This window comes from Molothrus ater, chromosome 4 (genome assembly GCF_012460135.2).
Source record: "Molothrus ater isolate BHLD 08-10-18 breed brown headed cowbird chromosome 4, BPBGC_Mater_1.1, whole genome shotgun sequence".
Lineage (NCBI taxonomy): Eukaryota > Metazoa > Chordata > Aves > Passeriformes > Icteridae > Molothrus > Molothrus ater.
In genome coordinates this window covers 10,675,034-10,688,061 of record NC_050481.2, presented here as the reverse complement: position 1 = coordinate 10,688,061, position 13,028 = coordinate 10,675,034, and the positions used below count along the sequence as shown (strand labels likewise).

The following is a 13,028-nucleotide window of genomic DNA, read 5'->3' as shown; positions in this document are numbered from 1 at the left end:
TTGCTTTGGCCCAGGCAATGGGTGCAATTCCCTGGCACATTTGACTCACCCTGTTACCCCCCAGCTGTGTGGAACTACCTCCACACAACCTCCTGAAGGCCCTGCTGCTTCTGTCCCATTTATGGCTCCTCCACGAGCATTTGGATGTGGAGCCCACACTTGGATGTGGAGCCCATGAGCACTGCCTGTGATTTGTAGCCCTCTGGCTCAGGGGAGAGCCCAGCTGCTGCCTGGAGGCTTGCCCTGCAGATCCCCTTGGTTACCTGCCCAGCCTCATTGTCCACGTTCTGTTTGGATAATCAGGCTCACGGGGCAGGGTTCCTGCTGCCAGCCACCCAGCTCCTCCTAAGCACTGAAAACACATTCCTTCCATTGTTTCCAAGTCTCTCCTGTTGCAAGTTGCTGTGTGTTGGATATGGGGTGGTGAAAGAATCTAAGCTATGCTTGGGTTTCTGTCTTTTTAACTAATTTACTGACTGGAGAAGAATGAGAAAAAATTAATTGAATTGAGCCTGTGGGGCCGGTTTATCAGTCTGGATAAATCAGTGCAGCTCTGAAGAGCTCTGGGCAGGGAAGCCACTGCAGGCTCTGGCTATTAGGATTTTCCACCCTTGCTCTGGGAGAGATAATGTGAATCCCTGCAGAAGACGGGGAATAATAGGATCCTCCTCAAAGACTGTAAGTCAGTTAGCTGCTTCTTTTCCATGTCTGTTCTTTCTTCCTCTTTTTCCAGTAAAGGAAACAGAGTAAAATTACAGAAAGAAGAAAGTTGCAGAGATTCTTTAACCCAGTGCTCCCCTGCTCCTCATTGTATGCATGGTCTAGGTACCAGGCTGAAGGCTCTCCTGGCTTCTCCATGTCCAAGCTGCAGTCCTGTGAGAAATGGACTATCTTGGTGGCAAGCACTTCTTAAAATAGAGATCTGAAATACTCCTCGTTTTGAAATTTAAATCAAACTCAGTCTGTTGCTTGATAATGCTGCCTTCAAAATAGAAAGCTGTCAGAAGATCCCGGTACGACAGAGTCCTTGAACTCAGTAATCAGGAAGAGTGAGGTTTGTGTACATCACCTCTGTTCCTGTTGAAGCCTGTGTCTGGTTAGTATCAGGGAATGCCAGTGGGACCCTTTCTTTGTGTAGGGAAAAGTCCTCAATCTAAATATTGCCTGTCAACCCTGCACCGGGGTGAAGGGAAGATGGAGCTGCAGCGCACAGCCTGGCTGCCAGCCCCTCGCTCTTTGTTTCCTTTGCTGGACACTAGATAAATGCCTCTTTCTTGGATAAGACAGTGTGGGGGTTCCCAGAGATATGTGATAATACAGAGGTGTGACTTGCAGGACCAATAATCATTAATTACAATGTTTGACTGTTCCTAAGTTCAAGGAAGGAGCGCCCGTTGCTCGCAGCTGCCATCACCTCTGAGTGATCCTAGCACTTCCATCTGCAGCCTGTGCCTGAGGGCACTTCAGTCAGGAAAAGCCATCAGGAAAAAATCTGTCTCTAGATCCACATGGTTGTCATCTCTGCTTCCATACAGGGATTTTCTCCCCAGTGGTATGGTGGGGAGTTTTTTCCCAAAGAGTTCGTGATGGTAATGGTAGAAATTCTGAGCAAAAACTTCTGATTCCCTTCTTCAGAGATTTCAGGGAGATTGGTACCTGTCTCCCAGTTCCCAGATGGCACCCAGGGCATGGTCTGATGCAGCCCAGACATCCTCAGTGATGTTTGTCAAAGGGGAAAAACAAATGGTGTCTGACGTGTCAGCTGGAAACACCACACAGGCACAGGAGCTGCAAAATGAACATTTTGTGGAAAAGCAGGTTGTGTCCTCGTATGAGAATATTGAGAATATTGACACATTTCACCCAGCTGCTCTCAAGTGAAGGGTTTTTCATGTGTTTTTTACTTAGGGAAAGTTTTCATCTGAGCATTAAGGGGTGGGCAGTGTGGGCGTGATTCTCCCTTTCCCCTATAGATGAGGAGACACTATTGGCCAAGATCCATGGTGTGAAATAACATTTCATAGGCTTCAGGTCTTTCTAATGAGTCTTCCTTATTTTAGTCAAAATTGTGAAGGGACAGAGCTCACTCCACATCCTTTCTGCCCCAGAATTTACCAGAAGGGCTCAGTGAGCCTAAAAAGAGAGATTTAGTGAAAGACGAACCAAGCTGATGCCATTCTGGTCCGACTCCTTTCTAATTGGCCTCGTCTGTTCTGCTTATTTTTAGAACCATGACTGAACCTTAATTAAGAGCGACGTTGCTTTGAGTAGATTGTGGCCTCGCTCTGTGGAAATCCTAATAGGCTTCTGAGTGCTTTACTTTTTCCTTCATCTCCTGCCTAATAGATGGACAGAGAGGCTGCAGCCACGTTTGGATGTCTGGAAAACATCTCTTTGTCATGCTCCCGCTCCTTTAGCAGTGTCTGTCTTGGAGACAGGTCTGTCCCCGTGGGAAATCAGATGGTTGTTCTGCTTTCTGTTGGTGCAGGTGCACACTCATCCTGGAAGGAGGGTACAGGTGAATTGCTGGGATCAGGATCTCTCCATGTACAAAGATCCTGCTGCTGCATGTACAGGATATGGCTCAGGATGTAGTGCCCCTGCCACGTGGGTTTTGTTAGGTTAGAATTATCACCAGCTTGAAATCTCAACTGCTGTGAGGATGACGTGGTAAGGATGGGCAGCTGCCCTCTTGGCTTTCTCACTTGTGACTCAGTGCCTGGGATCAGATCCAGGAGGCACCAGCTCTGCACTTGCATCCAAATCTTTCATTTCCCCTGCAGGAGGAGGGTCTGTGCTGCAGGGCCCCCATCCCTTCCCATCTTCCCACGTGATAGGCTAGGCCATGGCTGTTCCCTTCCAGCCATGCCCATCCCTTCCAGCTCCAGCAACCTCCCACACAGCCAGCTGGCTGCAGGGCTGCTGGGGGAAGCACATCCATGGGGATTGTAGTTGTAAGTGATGGCAGAGTGACCTTCTCTCTTCTCTGCCCCATCCCATCTTCTCTGGACACAGGAACACCAGCTGCTAGTCAGAGCCATGCCCTCAGGTCATGGAGGTGTGTCCTGGTGACCTCTGCTCCTGCCTGGATCTGCAGGTAGATTCTGCTTTCCTTGAAAAGTTTTGCAGTCTTTATTTCAGCATTCCTTGTGTCTGCTGAGGAAGGGTTTGGAGCTTGTGGGGACAGAGAAAAATGACCACAAGGTCAGTGGCACAAGAAGCATTGTTCACAGTTCTCTCTTTTTAGCCACCTGGATGATGTTTCTGATGGATGTGAGAATGGTGAAAACAACTCCCCAGGAGCTGTGTGGGAGTAGAAAAAGATCAGTTTATTGGAGCACTGATGACCCTGAGTGGCTGCTTAATCAGCCACAACATCCCTCTCTGGCTTTCACTTATTAGCTTTCTAAGGATGTGGAAAAAATGCAAATGGCAATTTGAAGAAGCTGGGTTGTTAGCTCTGGTTGAAGATGGACTGCACCTCCTGAAGGATGCTGGGCTTGAGGTACTTTTGAACCTGCAGAGCACTCAGGTTGTATGTGTACTCCAGAAGTGGCAAGGAACAGTACGTGAAGAACAGCAGTCAGACTGACTACTCTCTCCTGGATGTTCTTAGTTTGTGACCTTGAGGAGAAGATAACCTTTCAGTTAGACTCTGAAGAAAGCCTCATATGCTGATTCATCTGTAGAGTTAGTGCCAAAGTGTCTCTGTAAAGTTCCATTCCTGTTTTGCATGCAATATAAAGATAATCTCCAGAGATTAGAAAGAAGAGCACACTCAGCTCCTGCTAATAAGAATGAGCTGCAGAGCTGTTCCTGGGAAGGGCCTCAGAGATGTGGATGTGGTCCCTGCAGCCCAGACTGCTCCCAGTGTGCCAGACTGCCACTGAGGAGCCTCTGCTGGCCTGGGTGTGTTTCCATCTGCAAACACTGGGGCCAGCATAGCAACGGGGAGCTCCCAGATGGCAGCAGCTGGATGAGATGAAAAACTATCCCTTTCCCTTTGACTTTCCAGTCTTCAGTGTGAGCTGGCAGTACCTGGTCTGTAGCCTGGGTTACAGCTCCATTCGGATGCCAGCCTTGCATCACATCCCACTGCCTTCTCCAGGTATCTTGCTCCCAGGCACTTGTCATGATGCCAACCTGACTTGGATGCCCAGGTTATCTGATTACTGCAAGTATCCATGAGGAACCAGGAGTCTCCTTTTCCAGCCTTGGCATTTACAACACAGGGATCACTTAGTCTGTTATTTGAAGAGGATAATTTTTCAGTAGTAAGGCTGTCCAGACACATTCACAAGTACAGTACAGAATATGTAAAAGATAAGGTGATGAGGTTGGTTTGTTATTGTTGTTATTATTATTATTATAATTCTGCAGTTTTAGATCCTACAGCCTCCTGTGCCAAAGTGTCACCTGTTGCTCCTGGTTTTGTTGCAGGCAACTTAGCTGCCCCAAAGTAATACCAGTTAAAGATCTAATTATTTTTTGTCTTCATTCAAGTCCAGCATTAGCTGCTGCATTTGCAGGTTGTATCACTCCGTCAGTTTGTCTGGGATCAGTCAGGATCTGTCACATTTCCAAGACAGGGTAGGTGTGGAAACAGTGCAAGGTTATCCCACACAGAGCTGCTAAGCTGGTACCATGTGTCTTGTGATTAAAATTCACAGCTGTGCACATGTGGTATTATTACAAGGATATCAGACAAAAGAGTTAAAATACCTGTGGCTCAGATGATTGGCTACACAGCTCCCTCACTGTTTCTGCTGACCTGCCTTGCACAGGATCATTCATTTTCCCAAGCAAAAAACTGGTGCTGATGGCTTGTACTCCACTAAAGTATTTACAGTCTTTAAATGTCTGCAGAGGAAAAGGTAAGAATGTGAGTTATTCTTAATAAACAGTTTTGTCAACTTCCCATCTGGCAGTGTCCAGGTTCTTTGTTTTCTGGGCAAGGAGCTTAGCAGAAGAGCTCTGTCTTAAACACACCTACACACGTAAAGGTAAAGTGGTTTTGGGTTCAGCTTGTCCTTTGCAGACCTCCAGTCCAGTTTCCCTTAAGACAATCCTGCAACAACAGACGTTAAAGAGAAAAGCATGTCCCTTTTTCTTCCTTCTTTTAGCAGACAATGAGGAAAAACCCAGCACTTATAAAATCTGTATGGAAGAAATGCTGGAGAAATGGCTCTGCCTCTCACTCTCTACCTGTGCTTTTCCATGCTGTCCAACATCAGCAGGTGCTGATGTTAACTGATACTAGGAAAGGACTTGACCCTAAAAAGCATTTTTAACTTTTTGCACTTTCCTGTACTGTTCCTTTTACCAATCTTAGGCAGTGCTCTCAGTGTCTGTGTGCCAAGGGCATTTTAATCTGTGTACTGATGCGTTCAGGACATGCTGTGCTGTGGACTTTTCAGTGAGACAAAGACTAACGATGTGTCATATCCTCCTCTTGCATTTATTTAGTCGGAATTGTCCTGCAAGCGGTCACATGTCAGTAGGACACAGGTCCAGGGCTGCTCCTCACTTTCCCAGGGAGAGAGTGGGAAACTGTGGAAAGGAGTGCTAGAGCAGGGGAGACATCCCTCATGGAAAGCAGCAGGAGGATTAAGAACAAGCCCAAAGGCTGGGGCAAAGGAGAGTCTGTGTGGCCTCTTCAGGGGACTCAATCCCTAATCCCTTGCTTTGACTTTCCATTGCACCACTCTGTGCTTTAAATAAGGTGTCAGTGGGGTTTTTTTTCCCTCAGGGCTAACAGACACCGGCCTTGGTGCTGATGACTGAAGGCACCAAAGGGCAGCTGTGCCAGTGCCACGCCTGGGGACACACCCCGGGGACAGCTGTCTGCTCAGGGTGGATGTGAGGGACACACATTGCTGGCACTTGGTTGTCACGTCTCATCCTGCATTTTTAGCAGCCCCGAGGAGAGATCAAAAGTCCCTTTGCAGGCTTCCACCCCCTCATGGCATTCAGTGACTTGTGCAAATCCCAGAGAGGGAGCTGTTGTGGGAATGTAGGGACATTCACACGTGGTTACTGTGGGACTTGCTTGGAATGGACAGAAACACAGCAGGGAAGCACAAATGAGCACAAGCAGTTTTAAATGGTGGTGTTAAGTTCACATCCATCTTCCTGGGGAGAGCTGGCCTGTTGCTGATGTGCAAACCCCTTCTGCTCTCACCTAGGCGGAGTGAAACTCCAGGCCGACCTCACTCCTGGCATTCCAGCAAACTCGCAGAGAACCAGCCCGATCCCAGCATGATGCAAATATCTCAGGGTACGCTTGGCACCCCTTGGCATCAGTCCTACCACTCCAGGTAAGTACTGCACAGCTGGGGAGAGAAGGGAGGGAGCAAAGGTGTAGTGGGAAAATGGTACCAGTCACCTCCATAGAGCTGGACAGGTTTATACACAGCCAGGGTTCAGATCAGAGTTGGGAAGGCTTCAGTTCCTGTTTGGTTTCCCAGATAAAGTGGCTTTGTTTTCCTCCTGTAAGTGCTCTGTGGGGTGATTAGCAGCTAGGAAGTCCCCCTTCCTACAAAGATGGGAGCCCACTGCCAGGATGGTGGTAGAGCTCTCTGTGGATGATCTCCCATATAGAAACACAGCATGGTTGTTTTCCCAGCAAAGGAAAAGAAATCCAAAGTCTAAATTGGCCTATTGAACAAAAAGGAAGAAAAGGGTGTAAGTGGCAGAAGCTGTCAGTGTGACAGAGCAGCCAACAGTGCATCAGCAAGAGTGCTCCCAGGGTGAGGAGTTCAGGGACGGATTTCCTGGTTTGGCAGTGGCTTTCTGCAGGAATCAGCTCTATCACAGCTGAACGTGCAGGGCAGCTTGAGGAAGAACGAGTTTAAATTCTGCCCTTGAAAGATTTTACCCAGAGAGGCAGAAGGGTCTGAAACCCTCCATTATAGACTCTGGGATTGAAACATCACTTTCTTCTACTGGCTAGACTGATCCTTGGCAGAGGAGAGGAAAGAGAAAAAAGAGCATTAAAGAAAGCGAGGAGATGGCTGCAGAAAATGAAGTGTGTTGGTCTGTGGCCTCAGCACAGCTCATGCTGGAGCATACTCCTTTCCCACCAAGGGGCTTTGCTTCCCAGGCAGTTCCTGGCAGAGCCTTTGGCAGCGTGGCTCTGTCTCCCGGGTGCTTGAGAAGGAGCATGGGGAACATCTAGTGGCCAGCTGGCTGGGGCTGTGCTGGGTATTGCCAGGGAGATGGTTATTTGAATCCAAAACAGAGTGGTGCATTTAAATGAGCAAACCAGTTCTGTCCTGAGATTTGCCGTATCTCTTCCTGCCCGTGTTCCTCTGCATCTCCCTGCAGAGCTGCTGTGAGCAGGCTTCCTTCTGCCTTTCCTCATCCTTAGCACCCTTCTCCCCTGGGTCTGTCACTTGTTTGGGATGTGATCTGGAGCCAGCTTCCAGCTCTGTGCCTTGCCCTGCCACAGCCTGTCCCTCCCTGCTGCTTCCCTGTGGCTCTGCCAGGACAGCACATGTCGTTGCACAGGGAACTAGAGAAAGTGATACCTGAGGAAGGGAAGCTGGGAAGAGAGGGAAGAAAAGTGAAATCCTCAGGCTACCCTCTCCAGTCTTCAGGGTATTTGCTTAAATCTGGAAGGGGAAATTAGCCAGAAGTTTGTGACATCCCCTTGTGACTGGCATAAAGAGCTCCCATCCCATGGATAGAAAGATCTCTGAATATCCTTCTTTTTTGATCACTTTTCTGATGGCCATGAGTCCTCTTTGGACACCTCAGAGGAAGTGCCAAGGTATACCTGCACCTGCTAAGCTACAAGAAGAGGTGGCAGTGCAGACTTCCTGGGAATTCTCAGACTGTTTCTATGGTTGCACCCCACTTTCCTCCCGGCACAGGCACATACATCTCTTCTCTTCTTGTCAGCTTAGTTTTCTTGCAGCAAACAAAGTATCCTTGGGACAGCTGAATTTCCAGGAAGCCTGCCAGGGCATAGCCTTCATCTCCATAAAAAGAAATGAAATGGGAAAAAAAGAAAGAGATTAGAACCCCCCCAGAATGCCCCTCGTGCTCCTCTCCTCCTCCTCAGTGGCGTCGGTGCTCATTCAGCTTTCCAAGGGCTTTGGATGGGTTTGCTGGGTGGGGTTGATCCTCCCTGGCTCCAGAGATGCACCATCTCTCTGTCTGTATTTCCCTCCCACCCTTCTGTGGTAAATAAGAGCCATGTGTTGCAATGTCAAACAGTTCCTCTTTGTGAACTGGGATGACTCCAGACAGGGGATGGAGCAAGGCCCAAATATGGGTTTTCATCTCAAAACTAAACATCTTGCTTCTGAGCTCACTTATAAGTCGTTGTGCCTCTCCTCTGCTGGTTTTCACTCTTCCCTCGCTGTCCCCCAGCTCCTCCACCAGCGATCTCTCGGCGTACGAGCATGGCTACCTGAGGAGGAGCCCCGATCAGTACAGCTCCCGGGGCAGCATGGAGAGCCTGGACCACTCCTCCCCTGCCTACCACCCTTGCCACCTGTCCCCAGCCAAATCCACCAACAGCATCGACCAGCTCTCCCACCTGCACAGCAAGAGAGACTCAGCCTATAGCTCCTTCTCCACCAACTCCAGCATCCCCGAGTACCCCGTGGCCCCGCCGGGCAAGGAGCACTCTTGCTCCCCGGACAGCGCGCAGTGCCGCGGGGGGCTGCCGGAGAGCATGCGGCAGGCGGACATCCGCTACGTCCGGACGGTCTACGACGCCCAGCAGCGCATCTCCCAGGAGTACGAGCTGAAGCCCTCGGCCCTGCTCCCCGGCGGCGACAGCCGCGGCCCCGGCAGGCTCCACGCCTTCAGCCGGCACAACGCCGCCTCCTCCTGGGCGCAGCCGGCGCAGGGCCCCTCGGACAGCAAGAGCCAGCCACCCCTGCCTCCCACTCGCAGCGACAGCTACACGGCCATCAGGCATCACGAGAGGCCTGGCTCGGGCACCGGCCTTGAGCCCAGCAAGCCCGGCCGGGGCCAGCCCAAAGGGGCCTGGGCACCGCTCATCAACTCCCTGTCGCAGGGGCCGCTGCTGAAGCCGCCCTTCGGAGAAGGGCACCTGCACACCGTGGTGGAGAAGAGCCCGGAGAGCAGCCCCACCATGAAGGCCAAGCAGAGCTTTTCCCAGGCGGCCCAGCCAGGGCAGCCCCTGCTGCCCACCGGCATCTATGCCGTTCCCTCCCCGGAGCCACACTACGCCCAGGTGCCCCGGCCTTCCGCCGGCAGCACCGGCACGCTTTACCCAGCGCTGGCCAAAGAAAGTGGCTACTCCCCAGCCCTCCCGGCCTCCTACGACAAGGCCATGGCCAGCAGCACCCTGGCCTTGGATGAGAATGGAAACCAAAGCACTACAAACAGGTCGACCATCTTCTACCAGCCCCCTGCCACTGAGAGAAAGCATGAAGCCAAACTCATCCAGCAGAAGCCTCCCAGCGCAGCGGGCCCAGAGCTCGGCCTGGCTGTGTCGCAAAAGGAGGAGCTGCTACCCCTTTACAAGGCAGCACACAGCCACCGAGAGACCACCGGTACCACACAGACCTCCAAGCCCCTTTTCCAGGGTCCACAACCCCAGCCGAGGGATGCTAGTGAGAGGAAAAACCATTACCAGCCCAAAGAGGACTGGACACCTGGATCCCAGGAGGAGAAAAATGGTAACTTACAGGTAAACGAGAGAGACACTGGTGCTGCCCACCCATGGGGTCACAGCAAGGCCAAGCAGTATGGCTTCTCTTCCTTGCAGAACATCCCAGAGAGTTCCAGGAGGCAAAGCAGCTCTGACCTAAGGGAGACACAACCAGGTGAGGGTTATTCCAGCACCAGACTGTCCTTCCGGAACAGCAGCAGCAGAGAGGAGAAGGATCACAGAGAGCAGGAGCACAGACAGTGGAGTGATGTGGACCCCCAGGCCTTCAAGAGGCAGGAGGAGGAGGGCACGAACGTGGCTCTGTTCCATGCTGCTGAGCCAAAGTGCAAAGAGCCCCCTTCTCCTCAGCTCCCAAAGCCCTCGGATATCGGGAGAAACCGGCTCAGCTCTAGCAGCACCCAGAGCTTTCCCTACAGCAAACCAGAGGCTGGCAAGCCCCGCTGCTCGGTGCTGGAGAAGGTCAACAAGTTTGAGCAGCGGGAGCAGAGCGCTCCCCGGCCCCAGAGCGCCGGCGTTCCCAGCTTCGGCCAGCACTATGGGCCGAGCAGGACGAGCCAGCCTGCTGGCATGAGGTGCTCTGTGCACAGCCCAGAGGACATGAGAAGCAAGCTGCCCAGTGAGCCAGGCAGGGGCTCCAGCCCGTCCATCAGGAACGGGAAGCTGGAAGAGGCTGACTGGCGCCCCGTCGAGCTGCAGATGGTGGCTTCGGTGAAGCAGGCAAGACCCAGCGAGTACTATGGCCTGTGTCCTGAAAACGAGGTGCAAATAAGGGCAGCTCAGCTTCCTCGGAGTAGGAGCACATTCCAGCTGGGAGGCGAGCCTGAGAAGGAGATCCTCTGGAAGGATAACATCCAAGATGCGCATGGTTCGCACCTGGACACATCATTTAATAGGGCCTACAGGAACAGCATCAAAGATGCTCAGTCCAGGGTGTTGAGGGCCACCTCCTTCCGGCGGATCAGCCCCCCATTCGGGAACACACCCAAGAGGGTGCCCCAGAGGCCTGCCTCGGCCCACGTGGGCATGAGGAGCATGGTGGCATCCCCTCACACCCCCAAGGAGAGGCACAGCATCACGCCCACGGAAGGAGGCTTCTCCAGCCTGGAGTACGCCAGGACGCAGCAGGTGCTGCGCATCGGAGGCCGGAAGCGGCTGACGGCGGAGCAGAAGAAGCGCTCCTACTCGGAGCCCGAGAAGATGAACGAGGTGGGCATCTCGGACGGGGAGCCGTCCCCTTTCTCCTTCCAGAAGAAAAGCATCCATTTTATCTTCCCAGAGAACACGGTGGCCGACCGGCGCAAGATCTTCGAGAGGGACGGCAAAGCTTCCTCCACAGCAAGCCTGTCCAAGCCAGAGCTCAAGCAGCTCCAGCAGAATGCCCTGGCCGACTACATCGAGCGCAAAATGGGGCGCCGGCCGTCCTCGCAGGACATGGGGCTGCTCCGGGAGCGCTCCCACAGCTCCTACCTGCAGCTGGCTGGCCCCGACAGCCAGAGCCTTTCCTCCGCCTCCAGCATGAATTCCCTCCAGGACCAGAACCTGTACCGCCGCAGGGAGTCCATGGAGCGGATATCCAGGACGGGACGGATGTCTTCTACCCTTCCTCCTGGGCTGATTGACTGCTTGGACACGAGCAGAGATGAGAAGGTGCCAGGGCGCCAGGACAGCCTGGTCACCGGCCAGCCCAAAGCAGAGAGGTGCCGGGATCACAGACCCAGATCGGATCTCACCAAAGGCACGCAGACAGACCTGCTGGGCATGCAGGGCCAGCCCCGCTACAGGCAGCAGGAGCAGGTCTTTGAAACCCCCTCCACCACCAGGAAATCCGGGAAATCAGTGTCTGTGGAAGACTTGCTCGATAGGTACGACAATCAGCCGGTCCCTGTGCACGTGCGCTCCAGGTCGTCTCCCACAGCGGATAAGAAACACCAGGTATGTGGGAATGGGGTCATGTGCACCCACAAGAGGGGATCTCAGGACCAGGGAACGGGGAGGAATGTCAGAGAACAGGTTGATGTCCAGTCATGGCCAGGACTCCATTGATTAGAGACATACTCAGCATGTACTGAGGCAGTTTAGTGCACCTTAATTAAAAGATCACTGGTGGGGTTCAGCTCTCTCCCTGCTGGGGAATCAGGGGTGTCAGGGATGCTGGCATTCCAGTGCATGTGCTGGTAGGTTCTTGCTGCTCTGGACATCCTATCTGAGCTGTCCTGTCTTTACCTGCCAGCAGCACCAGAGATGCACTGAGCACTTTTCTAGTGGAGTGTCCCACTGAGATGGTGATTTGCCTCAGCCCATTTTCCTTCTGCAAAGTAGAGAGGATTAGAGGCTGCTTGGAATTGCCTTGGCTCCCACTGTGCCTGACAGTGCTGGGAAGTGCTGGGCAGAGGCACTGCCAAATAACCATTATGTTTAGCCTCCAGCCCTGGAGGGAAACATCACAGAGAAGACTGAACAGAGACCCTGGCCCTTCCATGTCCCCTGCTTGGTGGTTGGGAACATCACACTGATGTCACAAATGGGGAATTCGACTGACTCTGAAGATGGTAAACAGTAGAGCCAGGCTAAATTCTTAAAGAACAACTGCCCAGGCCAGCTCTTCAGCTGGCTGAAATCTGTTCAGACCTATTTAGGAAACGGCAAACTGGTCGAGCCACATGGATTTGCAGCAGTGCTGGGTTTGCTGCCCCATCCCTATTTCCATGCCAGGCTCTATTCATCACAGAGAGAGGCAGCAAACAACCAAAATGTGTGGACAGGCTCCTAGCCCCAAATAAGCTGAGTGTTTGGAGAGGCTCACATGCTTAGAGGGCAGCTGAGATCCAGGACATCTCTTTCTACTCCTGCACTGACTCTTGGCCCAGAGCAGATTATCCAGGAGCAACAAAATGGTCCTGAGTCAAGTGACAAGAGAGGAAGCTCTGGGCAGCATCTCACAAATGGCCCAAACTGGGGTGGGGGGATGAAGCTGCCCTCCCAAACTCATTGTGTGCTTCATTCTACACATCCTCCCTCAGCAGCCCTCAGCTCCCACGCCACATCTTTAAATAGAGTGAATTAAAAAAGCATCTTGTGAATATCAAGTGACCGGAATGCACTTCCAGAACCACCCCTGTCTCATCCCACCATCAGTATTTTTCCACCCCAGCCAGGCACCAGACCCATCTGTGCCATTTTGTCACGCTTGATGATCAGAGCAGCAGGAAAACCAGACATCCAGAGAGAGAAAAATCACCAAAGTGTACTTTGCAGTGACAGGTTGGATGACAAGCAGCCCCAATTCATTTTGCCTTGTCTAACTCTTATCAGGCAGGAGGTACAGGGCAGTTCTTGAGATCTTCATTTTCCCCTCCTGGTTAATTTTTAATTGTTC

The 13,028-nt window shown here is 52.2% G+C and overlaps 1 protein-coding gene across 1 annotated transcript in view; it reads left to right on the top strand.

Annotated features, from left to right (window-relative positions):
• The window catches only part of SHROOM3 (shroom family member 3), a 69,633-nt gene that overhangs the window by 44,948 nt on the left and 11,657 nt on the right, over positions 1–13,028 (top strand). Inside the window, exons 3-4 of the mRNA XM_036381593.2 lie at positions 6,186–6,317; positions 8,377–11,584. Of these exons, the coding sequence (XP_036237486.1) occupies positions 6,259–6,317; positions 8,377–11,584 (3,267 nt within the window). The 5' untranslated portion in view covers positions 6,186–6,258. The remainder of the gene's footprint in view (positions 1–6,185; positions 6,318–8,376; positions 11,585–13,028) is intronic.